The 19,672-nt window shown below is 40.8% G+C and overlaps 3 protein-coding genes across 4 annotated transcripts; 2 read left to right on the forward strand and 1 right to left on the reverse strand.

The window, feature by feature from the left end:
• Positions 1-2,935: 2,935 nt before the first annotated feature.
• LOC135679825 (WAT1-related protein At3g30340-like) lies at positions 2,936-5,471 on the forward strand. The gene is made up of 6 exons (XM_065193811.1): positions 2,936-3,736; positions 3,810-3,872; positions 3,933-4,049; positions 4,116-4,530; positions 4,918-5,069; positions 5,138-5,471. The coding sequence occupies exons 1-6, from the start codon at positions 3,555-3,557 to the stop codon at positions 5,268-5,270; spliced, it is 1,062 nt and encodes a 353-aa protein (XP_065049883.1). The 5' UTR covers positions 2,936-3,554; the 3' UTR covers positions 5,271-5,471.
• A 722-nt stretch (positions 5,472-6,193) lies between these two features.
• On the forward strand, positions 6,194-9,347 carry LOC135588728 (nascent polypeptide-associated complex subunit alpha-like protein 1). Its single transcript, XM_065081038.1, has 4 exons — positions 6,194-6,356; positions 6,551-6,632; positions 8,265-8,398; positions 8,793-9,347. Exons 1-4 carry the CDS (start codon positions 6,270-6,272, stop codon positions 9,132-9,134), a joined length of 645 nt encoding a protein of 214 aa, XP_064937110.1. The 5' UTR covers positions 6,194-6,269; the 3' UTR covers positions 9,135-9,347.
• A 183-nt stretch (positions 9,348-9,530) lies between these two features.
• LOC135588644 (protein CCA1-like) lies at positions 9,531-16,666 on the reverse strand. Of its 2 annotated transcripts, XM_065080885.1 has the most exons (7): positions 16,329-16,666; positions 16,055-16,236; positions 15,862-15,973; positions 15,531-15,592; positions 11,755-11,976; positions 10,257-11,648; positions 9,531-10,170 (listed from the first exon to the last, which is right to left on the reverse strand). In XM_065080885.1, exons 2-7 carry the CDS (start codon positions 16,094-16,096, stop codon positions 9,817-9,819), a joined length of 2,184 nt encoding a protein of 727 aa, XP_064936957.1. In that variant the 5' UTR covers positions 16,097-16,236; positions 16,329-16,666; the 3' UTR covers positions 9,531-9,816. The 2 variants fall into 2 exon arrangements, with proteins under 2 accessions (XP_064936957.1, XP_064937021.1); XM_065080949.1 differs by lacking the exons at positions 16,055-16,236; positions 16,329-16,666 and having other exon boundaries at positions 15,531-15,611; positions 15,862-15,978.
• Positions 16,667-19,672: the final 3,006 nt, after the last annotated feature.

Raw genomic sequence — 19,672 nt, forward strand, 5'->3', positions numbered from 1 at the left:
GCGTAGCTCGATCCCCCGACTTGCAACTCGCCAGTCCTAAACCTGAGCCCGATATCAATCACTCGGCCAACAGGTCCAGTCTTTACCCAAGTCGTGCAGCTTGACCCCCGACTTGCGACTCGCCAGTCTTAAACCTGAGCACGAGATTAGTCACTCGGCCAACAGGTCCAGTCTTTACTCGAGTCGCATAGCTCAATCCCCCGACTTGTAACTCACCAGTCATAAACCTGAGCTCGAGATCAATCACTCGGCCAACAAGTCCAGTCTTTACCCGAGTCACGCAGCTTAGCCCCCGACTTGCGACTCGCCAGTCTTAAACCTGAGCCCGAGATCAGTCACTGGGCCAACAGGTCCAGTCTTTACCCGAGTCGTGCAACTCGATCCCCTGACTTGTGACTCGTCAGTCTTAAACCTAAGCCCGAGTTCAGTCACTCGGCCAATAGGTCCAGTCTTTACCCGAGTCGCGCAGCTCGATCTCCCAACTTGCGACTCGCCAGTTCTAAACCTGAGCCTAAGATCAGTCACTCGGCCAATAGGTCCAGTATTTACCCGAGTCGCGCAGCTCGATCCCCCGACTTGCGACTCGCCAGTCCTAAACCTGAGCCCGAGATCAATCATTCGACCAACATGTCCATTTTTACCCAAATCGCACAGCTCGATCCCCCGACTTGCGACTCACCAGTCTTAAACCTGAGCCCGAGATCAGTCACTCGGCCAACAGGTCCAGTTTTTACCTAAGTCGCGCAGCTTGATCCCTCGACTTGCGACTCGCTAGTCTTAAACCTAAGCCCGAGATCAGTCACTAGGCTAACAGGTCCAGAATTTACCCGAGTCGCGCAACTCGATCCCCTGACTTGTGACTCGTCAGTCTTAAACCTAAGCCCGAGTTCAGTCATTCGGCCAACAGGTTCAGTATTTACCCGAGTCGCGCAGCTTGATCCCCCAACTTGCGACTCGCCAGTTCTAAACCTGAGCCCGAGATCAATCACTCGGCCAACAGGTCCAGTATTTACCCGAGTCGCGCAACTCGATCCCCCGACTTGCGACTCGCCAGTCACAAACCTGAGCCCAAGACTAGTCACTCGGTCAACAGGTCCAGTCTTTGCCCGAGTCTCACAGCTCGATCCCTGGATCAACGACTTGCCGGTGTCATCCTATCTGGGCCCAACTACCCGGCCAACAGTTCCAACCCTTCTCAAAGCATAAGGCGCCACCCGCCGAGCAGCCCCACGACGAGCCAGGCCGACTTTCCCTCACAAGCAATCAATACATCTGCGACACTCCGACCCAGGCGCGCCCTCTCGCCCTCTCGCGAGGACCCCACGGCATGCCCACATCATCATTTTGATCCTTTACAAATTACAACCTTTTTTAGTACAGATTTAGGCAGCATGTATACTGAAAACTTGTCCACATTGCATTCTGCTGAATTCTAAGAAATATGCTTAAGTTGGACCAGAAATATGGCAGAGGATGATGCTATAATTCTCATGGCATATAGGTCAACCAGGCAGAATTCTCACCCAAGCAGATCTCCTTAGCTATGTGCTATTAGATGAGGACAAAGAGTAAATATCTTTTATCACATTTCACAAATTCCTTCATCCATTTAGTTTGCATCATGCATTAGCTTTACAGGAAAGAGTAATTATCTGTGATATAAGGAGATTCTATGGTGTACATATCCATCACAATCTTTCCTGACATCACTCCACTCTGTTATTTTTCTACTTTTTTTTTTTTGGGACTCTTCTAAGCATCCAATACTCCAAACGGCGACAAGAATTCCTTATGCAAAGGAGTGGTACAACCAGGCTACTTTTCTGACAATGTATTGCCATTTTTTGACTGGCAATTTATTGATAACTAGGCTTTTGTAATGTTTATCTTTCTTGTCAGGAACAAAGTTAGTCTTGATTTAATTCATCTGAAACAGTAGCAAAGATTTTTTTTTTTTTTTTGTCATGTTGTAGTTAAATTTTATCACCTGGTAATCTTAGGATGTGAAATTGTTCTTATTCACTATGATGATGTAGTACCAAACCATGTAAAGACTAAATGAGATTTTGAAACTAAACTCGTTTGGTGATATAATGTGACAATCACTGAATTATGCAAATTTCTCTCTTCATTCAACTCAGTAATAGTATGTTCTGAAGGATCTGCACCAATGGCCACTATATTTATGTAAAAGCCACATCTTTAAGTTTATTATAATGTTGCCAAGGTGAAGCAACATCTTGGTGATTTCCTTTTTGGAAGTGATTCTTGTAAACATATATGCTTTCAGAGAGATAGTGAAAAGCTAGCTAGGTGGAATAATAATGTCATCTGATAGTGTATCCTAAGAAATAAATTGCCAGCTCAACTGGTACATGTTTGATTTACTTTGTTCTGCCTATGTGTTTAAAGATGAATACTGAATTAAGAAGCCTGTGATGTTCAAAACACAATCCAAAAGCTTATGTGTTCTCCTCCTTACATTGTGCATTTATTCATGTGTTGTTCTTCATTTTCTTTATGATTTTGGAACATGATTCATAGATTCTACATTTATATGTTAATGCTTTTATTTGTGCAGTACAAGCGTTCTAATGCACAACAAACGAAAAGTCGAAACACTAGCTTACAGCTTTGGAGTGATGGGTTTGCTTTAGATTCCTTCAAGCATCATATCTGCTGTGCCTTTACAACTTCCTCTCTTCTCCATCAATATTTACAGAAACTGAGAATTTTCCTTGCTTCCACATGCCGCATATATCAACTCTTTTTCAAGTCCAATCTGTCCTTCACTGGTATTGTGAGCATCAAATGTGCGTCTTACTTTTCTCTCTGTTCTTTGTTTTCTCCAGATTCAACCAGTAAAATTGCTCCCTTTATCAAATGGTTTTGCTGCAGAACGTGTGTATTAGTATTGCCGGTGATGTCTGATTCCCGCCGGCAGAATACGCCAAGGGCTCGCCGCCATTCTGACGACGCCGTCACGTGCCGGTCGACCTCGCCCTCGCCATTATCCTCATGGAATTTGCCGAAAGAAGAGAACAACTCCCGGTCGATACATTGTACCATGTGGGCGAATTGCCCGCTGCAACACTTCCCATCATGGGGAGCGCATCGATGCTTGAGGAGACCAAAGCTCCCATTCCCGGAGATGCCACGCCTTCAGTCTCAAGGACAGAGATGAGAGAATTACACCGTTGCAAGATCTTCGTGCACGTACTGCAGCTGCATGCTAATGTACTCGAACGGAGATGGGTGAGCGTCAGAACTCGAGAACAGTAAAAGCTTCACGCCGTCCAATGATGGAACAGGGGAGAAGCATCATAGAGGGAACATTTCGGCACCCAGAAGAGAACGTGGAATTCCACCAGCAAATAATGCTCGAATCAGCACGCCGTGAAGTATTTGGTGCCGCTTCGATGTGCGGCATGTGACGTTCTCGTGCAGATATCAGCGGTGGAAGAGTAGATTTCCAATGGCGATGCGTTCCCGCTCCCCGGCGGGCATAAATAGCCCGGCTCTGATGGCCAACTCCTCAAAGCCCGGCACACGACATGGCCTATTGGATCGAGTGGAGACCGGTGCTGGTGATGCTGGCGGTGGACGTCGTGTTTGCGGTGATGAACACGATGATCAAGAAGGCGATCGACGAGGGGCTGAACAGGCTGGTGCTGATCACGCTCCGGCAGCTGGTCGCCACTCTGTTCATGGCTCCCATCGCCTTCTTCCATGAGAGGTACAGAAAACACCCTCACTGACTCAAACGCTTCTTCTTGAGAGTGCTCATCTTCAGCGGTTGGTGATGGCAGGAAGACGAGGCCGAAGCTGACGATGGAGATCTGTGTGTATCTATTCTTCAGCGCCTTGCTCGGGTAACTCAGTGACCGATCCCTCGTTCAAAGACTGTTTTCACTCGGTAATTTCTACTGCAGGGCGCCTCTGACGCAGTATCTCTTCTACCTTGGAATGCAATACACCTCGGCGACGTTTGCATGTGCTTTCCTCAACATGGCTCCTGTCTTCACCTTCCTCATATCATTAGCCCTGCGGTATTCTTCTGCCTCCGAAGTAGAGCAAACAAGAAAATGTATCGAATCCAATGCTTGTGCATGCAGGATGGAGTCTCTGAATCTGAAGACCAAACCAGGGATCGCAAAGACGCTCGGAACATTGCTGTGCCTGATAGGCGTGATTGTGCTGACATTGTACAAGGGTGTAGCCTTGAACAGCGACGCATCGCCTCGATCGACGGCACCGGAGCCGCAGCAGTCGTCGCCGGACGCCACGGACTACACCTCAAGGAAATGGCTGATGGGATCCGTTGCGCTGCTTGCTGGTTCTTTCTGCTGGTCCGCTTGGTTCCCTCTCCAGTCCAAGGTCGGCAAGAAGTATCCGGCTCTCTATTCCTGCACTGCGCTAGTGTTCTTCCTCAGCTTCCTGCAGGCGGCTGCCATGAGCGTGGCCGCAGAGAGGAGCCTCTCCGTGTGGCTGTTGCAGAAGAAGATGGAGATCGCCACCGTACTGTTTGCGGTAAGCAACAACCCTTCACAGCAAAGTATGCCTGCATGCATGCATGAATGATCCTTGATCTCTGCTTGATCCCATGAGCAGTGCCTGTACAAGGTATTCTCTGGAATCGAACAAAAAGATTAGTCACGAGAAATGATAATGTCAGCACATCGACACATCATAAGCTGACTTTATGATCAAGAAAGCTAGGGTTTTTCTGGTCTAAGCTAATGAGAAAAGCTTTGCACACGTTCTCCTGCAACGTTGTAAAGCGATGTAGAAGGCATTCTTTGGCAGACAAAACTGACAATGGGAATATATGCTGCCGGTGGAGCTGACTTCACCATGTATGATGCAGCAGCTTCGTGCCTTGAGCTCCTAAGAACCTGTTTCTTCCTGCTGTTTTAGGGGTCCATGGGATCTGGACTCGGCTTCTTGGCCATGTCATGGTGCGTGGAGCAGAGAGGGCCGGTGTTCACTGCGGCGTTCACGCCGCTCGTGCAGATCATCGTTGCGGGCATCGACTGCGCCGTCCTCCATGAACAGATCTACCTCGGGAGGTACCCACATGTTGCTGCCACCTTCCTGGTTTCTCTATCAACAGTACTGATACTTTTCTATATGGCAGTGTTCTGGGATCGGGTCTGGTGATTGCCGGCCTCTACTCATTGCTGTGGGGTAAGAACAAGGAACCTGGTATCCGTGAAGCCAAGCCAGCAGATGGGAATGGGGAGAACCAAGTGCAGCTGCAGACAGCGTGAAGAACCAACATCTTCTTCTCTTTAGCTTTCCCAAAAGGCTGCTTTTAGCTTGCGATGCATACATAGATGCTTAGAAAAGGAGAGAGGCCAAACTCCTCGTGTTGTGCGGCAGAGGTATTTTTTTGCTTGGATGATGTAAGTTTCTGGCCACGGAGAGAGAACAGTATTAAGCTTATGATAAGGTCCTAAAGTTTTATCGTGACTCTGATACTAAATGATAAAGTCTTAAAGTCTTATCGTCACTCTGATACCAAATGATAAGATCCTAAGGTCCTTGATCATTTCGAAGTGATCATCCCCTTTCTCTTCTTCTTTTTTACGATAAAATTTTAGGATCTTATCATTTGGTATCAGAGCGATGATAAAACTTTAAGATCTTATCACACTGTCATGCCCCACTGTGCTTCTCTTTTCTTTTGATACTGTACTTAGCAGAACTATTCATTTCCATTATCATTACTATATATATATATATAATTTGAAAATTTCATCTCATTGAATATCTAAAGGAACATATTATTATTATTATTATATATATATAATGATACTTAAGTTGTAAAAAAAGATAATATATGCATATATAGAGAAAAATATTTGCTTCGAAACACCTTTGCTATGAATAAATTTCTCTTGGTAAGAAGAGATATTATGGAAATTAAAATGTTTATAGTTTTAAATTACTGAAAACTCTAATATTTTGATTTTTCTTTGGAAAATACCAGTGTATTATATTAAGATAAAGTGCACAAAGTCCAGTTTGTTCCCATCAGCACCACAAATGCTTTAATGGGTTTGGGTTCAATCAAATTTCCACCCCGGATTGGGTTCGGTTAACGGACTCTAGAGTCACGTGCATTGCACGTGACGTGATCCCCAGGGCAGCGACGGATATCAATATAAAACCGCACTTCTCGTGGCCTCCGTTTGCGAGAAGAGAGATCGCTGTGGTAGCGACGACGCTCCTACTCTCATCCTCCTCAGCAAAACCGCATCACTGCCATGCCAGGCCCAAAAATGGTGGAAGACGAGACTAAGGACAACGAAAACATCGCATCCCTCAAAGAAGAGCAGCTGCAGCTGCTCAAGGTCCTCCACCTTCCCTTCTCCTTTTATCTCTCTCTCTCTCTCTCTCGTCCTTCCTTTGTCTTTTTGATTTGGTGTGGTATAGGGTTTGTTTGATGCACTGAAATCGAAATTTTTGCTTATTTGGTGCCAATTCTTTAATTCTCATATGTTAGCATTAGCTAGTGATAAAGATGTGATCTTTGATTTTGTTTCAGGAAGACGCTCTCATCGTTGACGTAGAGGATGAAAAGGATGGCGAGGACGATGACGATGAGGATGACGACGATGAGGTCGGAGGTATATTTTACTTTACCCTTGTTCGCTTTGGCTGCAAATCTCTCTTCTTGATTGGTTTTTAGAGTTTATGCTTATGATTCTATTAGTTTGGAGGGTGAGAAGAGACGGCCGATGAGTTGGATTAGAATTTAGCTCCTCAGGTTATATTGGATACGGAACTCATAGCTCCAATCGCCCAGATCGGAGAATATATAGTGTATCTCGACCAGATTCATTCAGTACATTCTCAGTTTCTTCATATGTTCTGATAAATTATGTGTTCTGGTCATGTTTACTTATTCCAAGATTTAATTTGTGTGGAAGATAGATTAGTTGAATGTGGATTCCTCACCAACTAAAGTTGTTTCTTTTTTATATTTTGATTAACGACTTAATAGTTTTGCAACAAACTGAGATTAATTCTCCAAGGAATAGTTTGTCCATATTAAGTTAATGTTATATGATCTGAGACGTTTAAGCTTTTGGTTGAATTTCCATTTGTTTGGGTGTTTAGTATTTATAATAAAGAGTATGTTTCTTGTACTTTCTTTTGTCCAAATAATTGCTGCATGACTTCAAATCACAACAATCTGCAGAAATGACTATATAAATAATTGCTAGATGGTTTAGACATTCATCTTTAAATGATGTCTTATTTTGTAATTAGAAAATCTGCAGTTGGGTTGGTGGCTTTGGTTAAGCTAACAATATGTTTCACAAATGTTCTTCATGAGTCCTTATCGCATCATAAGCAAGGTTTTTAATTTTGAATGATACCGCCGAGTATCGGTCTGCCAGTAGATTGGTACACGGACCGCCAGCTACCGAGCGGTACCATCAACTGGGACTGTTTTCGCCCCATTACCACCTGAAATTGGTCGGTGACGGTCGAAGGAAGAAGAGGGAGAAGAAAAGGGAGAATCTAGAGATCTGACGCCGCTCTCCCTCGACGATCCCGATCTGTCGCCGACCTCCCTCGCAGGACGCCGCAGATGATATGTTGCCTCCTCGTCTGAGGCGACGACGCCTGGACATCGTTGGCGCCTTCTCCTCATCCACGTGGGGAGAAGAAGCTTCAGCGACGTCACCAAGGCTTCACAGGGAGAAGAAACTGTTTCTTCTACCCACGTGGGTAGAAGAAATGATGCAACGTTGTCGAGGCATCATCAGCAACTTCTCGTGGGGAGAAGAAACCACCGAGGCTTCGCAGGGAGAAGAAATTGAGCAGAAGAAACCGTTTATATATATATATATATATATATATATATATATATATATATATATATATATATATATATATATATATATATATATATATATATATAGCATGCTACTCGGTAGATTCGTACTGTACCATACCGAGCTGAACTCGATACTTCGGTACGATACGAAATTACGAACCTTGATCATAAGATGAAATGGATGTGACTTATTATTTAATTTTTGGATTTAATTACCTCTTGTTTCCCTCATATTCCTTTTTTTGGATTTGTCTTCAAGTCCATATTATCTTGCAGCATAAATCGTTGAACGCTTTTTTAATGTGACGACGCCAGTTAGATGAAGTATATGGTTCATGACAATGTCTTAGATGAACATTTTTCTCTGCATTTGTGATGGCTGTTAGGGTAATTTCTTCCTTCTTTCTATCAGGAGAACAAGGACTTGGTGCCAACGAGAACTCTAAGCAAAGCAGGAGTGAGAAAAAAAGCCGCAAGGCAATGCTGAAGTTAGGGATGAAACCTGTCACTGGTGTCTCCCGAGTTACCATAAAGAGAACAAAAAATGTAAGCCAGCCCGATTTGCTTGCATGCTATTTTGGAAGGATGTACCCTAATAAACTTGTGTTAAGAACTGAACAATGTGCTGGGAAGAGACTAAAACTGGAGAAAAAAATTCATTAATTTCCCATTTGTGATACTGCAATAGATATAAACTGCCATCTGCTTTGCCGTGTCATGCTTTTAACAACTAATAGAATCTTTGGCTTGCTTGGTGTCATCTAGTAATGACCTGGATATAGATTCTTGAGATTGTTTGTCAACTAATACTGGGTTCTTGTGTACAATTTGATCTTATATTTAAATCAAACCCTTTATGCCCTCTTTGTATATGTTGTCATGTGTCTAAGAAATTAATAACTAATCATTAGACTCTTTGTGTTTTCATTGTACATTGCAGATTCTGTTTGTCATATCCAAACCTGATGTTTTCAAAAGTCCAAACTCCGAAACATACGTTATATTTGGTGAGGCGAAGATCGAGGACTTGAGCTCCCAACTGCAAAGCCAAGCTGCTCAGCAATTCAGGATGCCAGATCTCAGCAATGCAATGGCCAAGCCGGATGAATCTGCAGCTGCAGTGGTCGATGAGGACGAGGAGGATGTTGATGAGACTGGAGTCGAGCCTCGTGACATTGAACTTGTTATGACACAAGCTGGTGTGTCCAAGGGGAAGGCTGTTAAAGCACTCAAGGCTCACGATGGGGATATTGTTGGTGCTATCATGGATCTTACTGCCTAACAAATGGTTGTCTGATACAGCTTCAAACTCGATTCTGTTCAATCAGAGTGCGCTCTCATCAAGTTTTCTGATTCATTCGGCTTAAAAGTTGGGATAATGTAAGCTCCATCTTTTTGACTCTCTGCTAGATGTTTTGTCTAAACATCTATCTTATCGAACACAGATTCTCTTGTTGCCTTTCTCATTTTCAACCTGAAGACATTTTGAGGTTTACTTCAAGTTCCAAAGGAAAACTGTCTTGATTCTCTTATGTATGTATGTATGTATGTATGTATGATCATGATGTCATACATACATACATGGTCATGATGCCATAGTTCAAGAACAAGGCCCCTGCACAGCTTGGATCAATCACTCCCAAATCCACACAGCCTTTTAAGCTGAAATGTTGTCTCCTGGATAAATAAAAGTAGTGATCTTTCACTGAGAATACATGTGGGTTTGATAATCCGTCAAAAATCATCAAGTAGTATTCCATGATGACATGACCAAGAAGTTAATGCACTCAGACCCTATACAGAGAGTGTCACAGATTGGTCTAACCGATAACATGAGCTTGTAATCAAGTTTACCTTACACAAAGAGGCTAGTTGATCGATTTAAGTTGGAAAGTTTTGATTGTAGGCGAAGTCTCATGTAGTTCTGAAATGAATTGTAGATGCCAAGGGAAATAACATCAAGGTCAGGTCGAGGCTTCCCCTTGCAGGCGCATCTTCTTCTTGCCATTATTTTCCTCTGCTGCTGCTCTGTGCTCCTTGGCTTCCACCGAACACCTTTTGTATGGCTTAAATCCTGTTTGATGGAACTTGAGCTTTCCATGTGTTATTCTGTCTTTGCTTCTTATACATACTTCTTCCTTTGTGTGACCATGAAGATGATTGAAATCGGTCGCCGAGCATATATTCTTGTTAAGATCAACCAGTAATTTGCTAGTTTCCCCTTTCTTGATTGTAGTTGCTGCTGCTATGTCAAGTGGAGGAGGAAAGCTTTGTGGCAATACTTCTCTTTTGAAGAGTTGTTGGAAGGCAAGCCGACCCTAACAAAAAACAAGATTAATTAGAGATGTTATGATGAGTGCGAAAATGTCATAATGAATTCAAAAGGAAAACTTCATATTCTAACATCTTCGGAGACCGCCTTCCATGATTCGTTCATGTGTCCACTACTTCTGAACCTGCATTGATTGGTCTCACAAGCTGCAGAATTGTTGAAATAAGCTTCTTTAGCCTCATCGTTTACTTTCTCATGTTTCCCTACATTGTCTGTTTCTACTTCGCTGCTGGATGGCGTGTTTGATCCACAAGAGGAACGATCCTGTTTCTTCTTATTCCTTGGGTTATCTGAATCATCAAATCCACTGGCTACTAATGGTTTGAACTTGTTGGACGTACTGTCTTCAAGCTCACTTGAGTTCTTACCTCTTCCACTGTCATGGGAGTCTGATGATGATAATGACAGTGACAACGACTTAGAAGAGTGACGAGGAGGTTTTAGATCCTCATAAAGATTTTGTTTTCCAATTTGCTGGTCTTCTGCCAAAGGTTTCTCGAGGGTGCAACCATGTCTAAGAAGTTGGGCTGTGTCTGCTGATGGAATGGTGGTTGTGTTCGGAGGAGAAAACGCAAAAGCAGCAGGAGGGAACCAAGGTAAGAGGCCATGAGCTTTCCACCATGCAGCAGCAGCTGCAACTGTGACAGCAGCAATTGCCTCTAGGCCTGGAGTTGGATTTATATGCCTTTCTCCAGCCACGAATACAGGGGTTGACTGAAGGGAGGCCTCCACCTCTGCGGATGGACAGGAAGATGCTGCTAGTCTTGCTGCGGCATGAACCGCTGGATTCTGTAATAATGTAGAAAGAATAAAACTTGAAAATGTGGATGAGATGTTTAGGAATGACCTATAAGCATCTTGACTGCTATGGAAGTGGGTAAAAGGTGCGAAGGCTGGAAATGGGTGATGCATAGAATTAACTCTTGATATGTTCTGGACTGGTATAGCAGATGCTTCAGGGTTCATGGATGAGATATCATTTGGGTGCCCTTCGACTTGGCCAGTTACTGAAGTAGGGTTCTGACCATCTGAATCTTCAGTGTGCATGTTTCTTGCACCATTTCTGCCCATTGTATGCCTTGGTTGGGTTTGATCACCTTTTACAGAATCCTTTGATGTTAAACCGTGAAGCTTTGATGCGCTTTCACCCTTGTCTAGAGCCAAATTGATATGCGGCTTTGTACAGTTTCCTTGGACTCCCTCTGTTTCCTGTTCAATAAAAGCTTTGCCATTCTTCTTTAGCTCCTTGTCCACTTCATGAGGTGCTGAGGATTTGCTGCTTGCAATCTTATCATCCACTTTCTCATCTGTGGGAAGGATTTCCATGTATTTGCTATGGTTCGAAGAGCTCTTGTTTACAGAAGAGATGGAAGTAGATAAAGCATCTTGAAAGACATTAAGAACTTCTGACTGACTAGGTTCTGAGATCTCTTCATTCTGCAACTTCTGTGTTGCTGTGAATTTCTGGTCAAAGCAGCTAACTAATATAAATTTTTTTGTGAATAGTAGAAAATAGCACAATTCTTGTAGCAGATATGAAAAACAAGTGTGTTCACTTGTATTTATTTACCTCTTGTGGTGCACCACTTTTGATGTCCACTACTTTATTTGCGCCAAGGAGTGACATTGATTTTGATGATTTCCCATTTATTGTTTCACCAGGAGTGAGACAGCATGTGCTCGACTTTCGCGGATATGGACTGCTTGGCTTCCTTTTAGGTCTCGGAGGAGGGATATCGATGTCATGAGATTGTCCTACGGGAATACCTTTCTCAAGAGCTTCCTTTTCAAGCTGTAATTCAACTTTACTTTTAAGCATATACAGTACAATTGGAATTAACTATTTTGTAACAAATTATTAGGTCCCTGCTGATAAAGAGAAAGTTATTCCAAACAGAAATTAGCAACCACAGCTAGTACTTGTTCATGCATTACCATCTTTCAGTTCCACGAATTGCACAAAAGTTTAACTAGGGTGCTAAAATAACATTTGATAATTGTTTATTTACCAAATGAACCTCACAACACTTTATCACAGTAGAAACTAAGATTCTTTATATGTATCCGCCCTCCTAGCTAGATCCCTTTAACCATCTAGGTTCACAATGGTTTTGTCCTTTGCTATTCAGCTGCCTTCAATTCATTAAAAATTCATAGGGCTTTAATGCTGACTTAAACAATTACCTCAAATTATTTAAAGCTTTACTCGGCCTTGTAATTCCATGATCGATCACTTCATTTCTGATTCAAAGATAAATCACATAACATAGGTTTCAGATGCTCCAGAAAGAACTCCATGTTGTTGGGCACAAATTTACTAGGTTGAAATACAATGTAGCACTCCTGTACAACATTATTCTAAGATCACGATGTTACCCTCTTTGGTAGCCAAAATTTACTGACGCAACAGAGAGGAAGGAGAAAATCCTTTCACGACACTATAAAGAGATCCCTTTTGCCTTCTGAAGGAAATTTTTTTCTTGTCTAGGTCACTTATAAGTTGACTGTGATATAAGAAAGAAGACAAAGTTTCTTAATTTTCATCTTGGCTATCTAGTAAAATTGCCAGCTTAGAATCAACCTCATTCTCTAATGCTTAAGGAAATATCAGTTCAATTGTTATCATGCCAATGTGCAGCAAAGTAGACCTAGTTTAGAATGTCCAACTAATAAAAATACTTCAAAATCCAAAAGTTTGACCTACCCATGCTTCTGTTTACGCTGGGCCGTGCACCAATATCCTAACAAAGAAGGGTTCTTTCATAGGGATGGCCTACCAACATTTTGTTCTGTCTGCAGTTTTTGTTCTTGTATACTTCTATTTATCAAGGTAAGTTGATTAAGATTCCTGATGTGAAGAGAGATTATCGATCCTCATGTTTTCCCCTTTAATCTGTACCCAGATTTATTCTATCTGAATAAAAAAGTTTACACCAGTCTGGATTAATAAAGTCTACATTTAGTATATCAGTCTATGGATCCCCAAAAACCAATTGATTTATGCTATCAAGTCACCAGTATAGGCTAACAATAACACCATGGTCCATACATTACCATACATTAAAACCTGCCATTTTTGCCACAAATCAGATTCTCTCTATGCAATGTTAGAAGCACAATGATCTCAACGTCATTTTAGTTCTAGTGTCGTAATGTACTAAAACTTAATTGTTATTGTCCAAAATATGGTACCTTTACAAAATCATCCAGCCAAATTTGGCAGAAAATTTATCACCTCATAATACCTGCAACGAGCACCTGCTTCAAATCTCTGCTATCCTTACATGTAGCATCCTTCAATGTAGTGTCAAGAATTGATCACATAGATCCTAGATCATAACAACATGAATGTTTCTTCTGGACAGGTTTTGAAAACTAGATCAGTGCAGAATAAGTTATGTTGTCTGATGCCAATCAGGCATATGTTTCATCTGAAGTCACTGCCACTCTTTGAAAAGACATATTCAAGGTCAATCTTGAGTTTAAGTAAGCCTTTGGATTGATTATGGAAAATCAATTTAAATTGTTTGACCAGATTGATGGAAGCTCAATTCAGAATAAGCAAAAAAACTTAAGTTTAATCACTTTTGTATTATCTCAAACTGAGCCTACTAGGGGCATCATGGCTTTTTCCTAGAATTCCTTCCTTACACTGCTCAAGAAACCATGTTTAGTCTTCCATTACACAGAAGCTATAATTTTTTATGCCAACAAATAAATTGAGCCATATTCAGACATTTTCACAGAACCCACAATGATAAACTCATATGATCATTTGAATGATGCTTATATAATGTATAGATTCTCTAACCCAGTTTGTTGGTACATTTTCACTTTTTCTTTCTAAATAAAAAAATTCATATTACCCATTGAATTAAGGTCCATCCTAACTCATACGTCTCAGGATTTCTTTTCTCTTTTCTGCTGTTACACAAGTTCCGAAATACAGACATCACATGATTAGAGACATTTCAGGCTTATATACCAAATATATTAACAAAAAGACATTCTGCCATTGTCAACGTGGGTGAGAATGGTCACCCTATGCCCATTTTTTATGCTTCTCGGGACATATCCATGTATTATAAGACTAAATTCCTCATGTAGATTTGTCTTAGTAATCACATTCACTCAGGTGAATTTATGAATCAAAAAAGAAGAGTAAGGTAGATTGCCTCTCCATAAACCCCATACTGGTGGGGTCATGTGCACCGGATTCATCCTATTCTTTTTATAAAACATCTCTTAACTATTCCTAGCCAAGGCACCAGTAGGAAAAGAAGAATCCTAGAATTTTCTTTTTTTAAGGATAATCTGTTTCCTTATGGTGGTCCCTTTGGGAGGAAGGGAACACAGAAATCCTTATGGAGACATCCAACCTGCTATCAGATGGTTCACCTATCTGAAGCTAGACATTCTGAAGAGGCACTCCATGTAATTAAATATTTTTAATTCATTAAAGAAACCTATCTTACTTCTCTGGCTGGATGTTTAGATTTATCATCTTTCATCTATCATTCCCAGCCACGTATTCCCCCTTCTATTTTTTTTTTCTAATTTCATCATCTTAATGAAATAAAGATTTACAAGATTTTCTGTTCTTGTCTCGAAAGAGAGGGGGAAAAAAATAAAACGAGTGAAGGGGACAGGTGCTATCAGTTTAGATCTGGTCTTGGATACCAAGATAGCTCAGTAATAAGAGTATTTTCGAAACTTTACCTTTCAAATCCACACTGTTTGTTGTGGTTCTTAAAAGAGACATTATTTTGAAATTCTCACTCATGCGTAGGAGAAATTTAGCAACAACATAGAGACTGATGGATCTAAACCTGATAGGATATGGCACATTAATTGTGTGAGAATTTAAGAAGACAAGCAGAACATGATATCTCAAGGGCTGTAGATGATGAATATCTTTCGGTGGTTCTCTAGAAATACTTCTGCAGGTGATGGATATTTTGGTAGTGATTCTCTGAATTTATTTCTGCAAGAAACCATTTGTGTCCTTATTTCCATCACTAAAATAATATGCCAGAGTCATATTGTAGTAAAGGCCAAATACAAAATAAACCTTTGTTATCCACCACCGAGCCATGAACTCAGAACCTAATCAAACTTGGTTACAAAGTCTTATGCTGTAAATTATGGTTCATTATAGAAAAACATTTCTTGAGACTATGTTACACACGTGTGACAAATATACAGGCACAATTAGCGAACAAATTGTATCAGTCAGTAAAGATAGCCTCAAAACAATATAAAAAAGGATTCTAATAGTTAATTTCTAGCATCATATGTTTAGTTGGTAGAGCTCCATATCTGAATTTCTACAAAAGAACAACTGACCTTGGTGAAGAACTTTTGTGCATGGCTTCTAATCTGAACAGCTGTCTTTGTACCAATATGGTCTGTCACAAGCATCACAAACTAACAAGATGATAAGTACGATTAAAACAAGTGACTTTACTGTGTTCCGACAAATCAGGAATCTTTACTATCGAACAATTCAGGCGGTACACTGTCTTGCTCAGAAGACTCCTTGTACCAGGACAAGTTCTACCATGTCTGCCAAGAACTCAACTTCTCAAACTAAATCTTTGAGTGAAGTACCTATTTGATTGAAAGAGCATGGTTGACTGGGTTTAAGTAAAGCACGAGTTGAGTTAAATCAACAAACCTTCGATGCGCTGCCAAGCCCTCCCGTACAGCTTCAGAGCTTCGAGAAAGCGGTTGTGCTCCTCCTCGGTCCACTTCTCCCTTTGCTTGGTAATGGTATAAGGCTTCCTCGTCTGCATCGGAACGGAACGAACCCTTTTAAGCACCGGAACTAGACCAAGAAACAACAAGTGATGCAGAGGAGGACATGAGACCTTCACGACAACCATCTCGTCTCCGGAAGAATTCCCTTCCATCGCCCTAATCTCAAGTTCAAGTTCAACTAGTCGCGGATCAGCTAGACTTCAAGTCGTCCACGAACAGCACAAAACCCCCCTCCACATCTCCAACCAGGCGCTCAATTCGGCGCACGAAGTACCTCATAACCCGCTGAAGTCTGCATCACCATCACCCAACGAGAGACGAGACTCAAGAACCCACCAAATCATAGATCGGTTCCATCCAATCCATCATAGAAACAAGTAGCACCTGAGAGATCGAAGACCCAAACCCTACAGAGACTCGAATCCGCCTTACGCGACCAGAGGGAGGCATCACAAGCGCCAGCGACTCATCTTCCTACTGCCTCTTGTACATCTCAGAGCTGAATCGGAGGCGAGATCTGTCAGGAGCAGAGGAAGAAGGGATCGGAGAGGAGGGAGATGCTATTGCTATTCAAATCGAAGAGGAGAGGAGCTGGACGGCAACGTCGAGCCGGAGAAGGGAGAAGCGGGCGGAGGCGGAGGCGGAGGCGGCCTCAGCTTTCTCGACGCGGGGAGGAAATCTCAGCCACGAACATTTCTCGTGGCTTCCTTCGCCTCCCGCGAGAAATTATTATTATTAACAGAGGTGGAGAGCGCCGAGCTTTATATTTTAATTTTAATTTTTAGTTAATTTATTTATTTGAGTCTGGGAGTGGGCGGAGAGAGAGAGAGAGAGAGATGCCGCCACGTGTAAAGTTGCATCTGCTGGATCCGAGCTCGGGGTGCGCTTTTTGATCCACGAGAGCGAGAGATACGAGTCTTTTCGTACGAACTACGCATATATTTTATATGCGGGATAACAATCTGCTGGCGGTGGGAGATGTGGACGGGCGGATTGACGGTCGCATGGAACCGGCCAAGCCGTGAGGACGCTCGCACGGTGGTAACGAGTCGTAGCGTGCGGACGGAGATGTTAGGAGAAACTTTAGGCTGCCGGGAGAAAGCGCATCCGCCACGTCGTCTGGTGCCGGGCCCACGGCCAGTGCGACGTGGCGTTTTCCTGCGCTTCGCCCCCTCTTATCCGCCACGTTTTAGTCCTTCTCTTTGCCTTCTTTTAATTTTATCGGAAATTACATATTTACCTTATATATATATATATATATTCAAAGCTACGAGTGGTACATATTTTCACACCCGTGCTAGTTGGAACACAAATGGGACCCGCAGTAGTGGGACCGGGGTCCTCTTTTCTTGGGCCGGGCTTTGCCACGAGGACTGTACCCAACAAAGGGCTGGTCCAGCCCATGGAGTCACGTGCAAAGCTCGTGCAGCCACACTGGCATAGTCCATGGCATAGTTCATATATATATATATATATATATATATATATATATATATATATATATATATATATATATATTACAAATTCAGAATTTATTCATCTTTTAGTCTATTTTACTGAATGAGAGTGAAACAATTCTGAATTCACAACCATTTCTTTCTTAGCTTATAAAAAAAAAAAAATCAGAATATTTAAAATGTTTTCATTTAAGAGTATAATATAGATGGTGGAGGTTGGAGGATGAAGTAAGTTGGGTTCTATTATTAGGGAGAGGAGTCCAAATCAAGAAGTGATAGGAATTGGTTGACACTCTAATAATGGTTGATGTCAACATGTAAGCAACTATTGTTCATATTTGCTTGGAACATTACACACCACTAGGGTTGGAGTAGGTGAGAGAAAATCTCCACCACTACCACCTTCCACTTCAAATCAAAAATTGATTGTGGGTTGGAAATTTCCACTCTCCACTTTGCAAAAGCAAAGGTATATATATATATATATATATATATATATATATATATATATATATATATATATATATATATATATATATATATATATATATATATATATATATATATATATATATATATATATATATATATATATATATACAAAAAAAGATTCTAAAAGGCTATGAGATTGACTACTGATTCACAAATAATAGCAAAAGTAGTGAAATCCACTATATTAATGCAAAATTGTGTTCCTTCAAAATTTAATAATTTTCAAATTCATCCCTCCCAAAAAAACATATTTGTACTTATAAATATAGTTTAGTTGCTCTTTAAACCCTCTTTGTGGATATTTCAACTTTGAATTTTCAACATCCTTAGTAATCTTTAAATTATTTATTACTTTAAGATAAAGATGTACAAAGAAATGGAAGGGGTAGGAAAAAAAAGGAAAAGGTATGATGTCAAAAGGTTAAAAAGAAAAATTAAGAAATAAAATGGTCAGTGAGAATAATAAGGATATTAACTTCAAAATTAACTCTACTAGATCCTGTTGGATGCATGCTAATGGAAATGACATATATAAAGGATTCAAAATTTATATCTATCTCATGGGTCAAAGAATTATTTGGAAATCTTGCAATACTCACTGATTAGAAATGGTGAATATTCCACTAAAGAATTATTGATCAGTGTAAAAATAAATAAATTAAAGAACTTTTCAAGATGAAAAGAAGGCAAAGTACTACTCCATGGAGAGAGAGAGACAGAGAGAGAGAGAGAGGTGTACTACCATTCATAGAATAAACTTGTGAAGTTTATCAAAATAGAGGAGAGCTGAAAATATTAGCACAAATATCTCCATTCTAGTCATAAACTATGTTGAATTAAATTTACAATAAAATTCAAAAATCACATAGTTAATATCAATAGGCAGAAGACTGATTCCAACAAGAAAATGTCACCTTCAATAAGCTAAATTTTCATATGGAAGAAATAAATAAATAAATATATATATATATATATCCCTTTGGTGAAGCATCAATTGAAATAATGACTTGAAACTGTAAGAAAATTGATGATATCTTTCAGATCAAGATGTAACCATATAACTCCCAACCCACTGAATTGCTGGGTTTCTTTATGAGGCAGCAGGGAAAATGATTTTGACATTTGTGTTCTCCTCCATAATTATATCCACTCTTTGTCTTATCATCACCTAATAGCAAGTGACATTTGTCAATTAATGGATGCTATTTTACCCTCTTATCATCCCAAAATATAGTGTATATTTTGGCATTATAAAAAAAATGTTGGTAATTCTTATGGGATAACATTGGATGTATTTTTTTTAATATATGAAAACTTTGATCACCACCTCCCACTTCAAGATAGACAAACAAGTAGAGAGTAGTATTAGGTCACTGCAAGACACAGATGTGAGAAAAAGGAGTAAGAAAACAATGAAGCATTTTCCTTTTTCTAATGGGGTATAATATATGAGAAGAACTAGATGAACCTCATTCTTCTATGCTAAAGTAATAAATTTTTTTTTTGTGATTTCATGAAGATATTATTTCATCAGCAAGTCTCCAAAAGGAGACAACTCCTCTCCTCTCCTCTATCTAAACATCTAAATTATGTGGAAAATGTAACATCTTAGTATTATGTCATGTTGTCAACTGTTGGTCATCAGCATGACCTAACAAGAACTCTAGAGACCACTTACTACATGAAGAAGAATCTCCTCCTTTCATGATGGGGTGAAAAGGACCACCAACCTGCTTTCTTTGATGTCCACTTTGGACCAACCTTCATCACAGCCAAATC

The sequence above is a fragment of the Musa acuminata genome, chromosome BXJ1-1 (genome assembly GCF_036884655.1).
Source record: "Musa acuminata AAA Group cultivar baxijiao chromosome BXJ1-1, Cavendish_Baxijiao_AAA, whole genome shotgun sequence".
Lineage (NCBI taxonomy): Eukaryota > Viridiplantae > Streptophyta > Magnoliopsida > Zingiberales > Musaceae > Musa > Musa acuminata.

Excerpts from the sequence above, each read along its gene's own strand:
- LOC135679825 (XM_065193811.1), top strand. The coding sequence starts at position 3,555 with ATGGCCTATTGGATCGAGTGGAGACCGGTGCTGGTGATGCTGGCGGTG. Across the intron at positions 3,737-3,809 it reads ATCGCCTTCTTCCATGAGAG|GAAGACGAGGCCGAAGCTGA; the intron begins GTACAGAAAACA and ends TGGTGATGGCAG. Across the intron at positions 5,070-5,137 it reads GAACAGATCTACCTCGGGAG|TGTTCTGGGATCGGGTCTGG; the intron begins GTACCCACATGT and ends TCTATATGGCAG.
- LOC135588728 (XM_065081038.1), top strand. The coding sequence starts at position 6,270 with ATGCCAGGCCCAAAAATGGTGGAAGACGAGACTAAGGACAACGAAAAC. Across the intron at positions 6,357-6,550 it reads AGCAGCTGCAGCTGCTCAAG|GAAGACGCTCTCATCGTTGA; the intron begins GTCCTCCACCTT and ends ATTTTGTTTCAG. Across the intron at positions 8,399-8,792 it reads CCATAAAGAGAACAAAAAAT|ATTCTGTTTGTCATATCCAA; the intron begins GTAAGCCAGCCC and ends TGTACATTGCAG.
- LOC135588644 (XM_065080885.1), bottom strand. The coding sequence starts at position 16,096 with ATGGAAGGGAATTCTTCCGGAGACGAGATGGTTGTCGTGAAG. Across the intron at positions 11,977-15,530 it reads CACAAAAGTTCTTCACCAAG|CTTGAAAAGGAAGCTCTTGA; the intron begins GTCAGTTGTTCT and ends GTTGAATTACAG. Across the intron at positions 11,649-11,754 it reads AAAGTGGTGCACCACAAGAG|AAATTCACAGCAACACAGAA; the intron begins GTAAATAAATAC and ends TGCTTTGACCAG.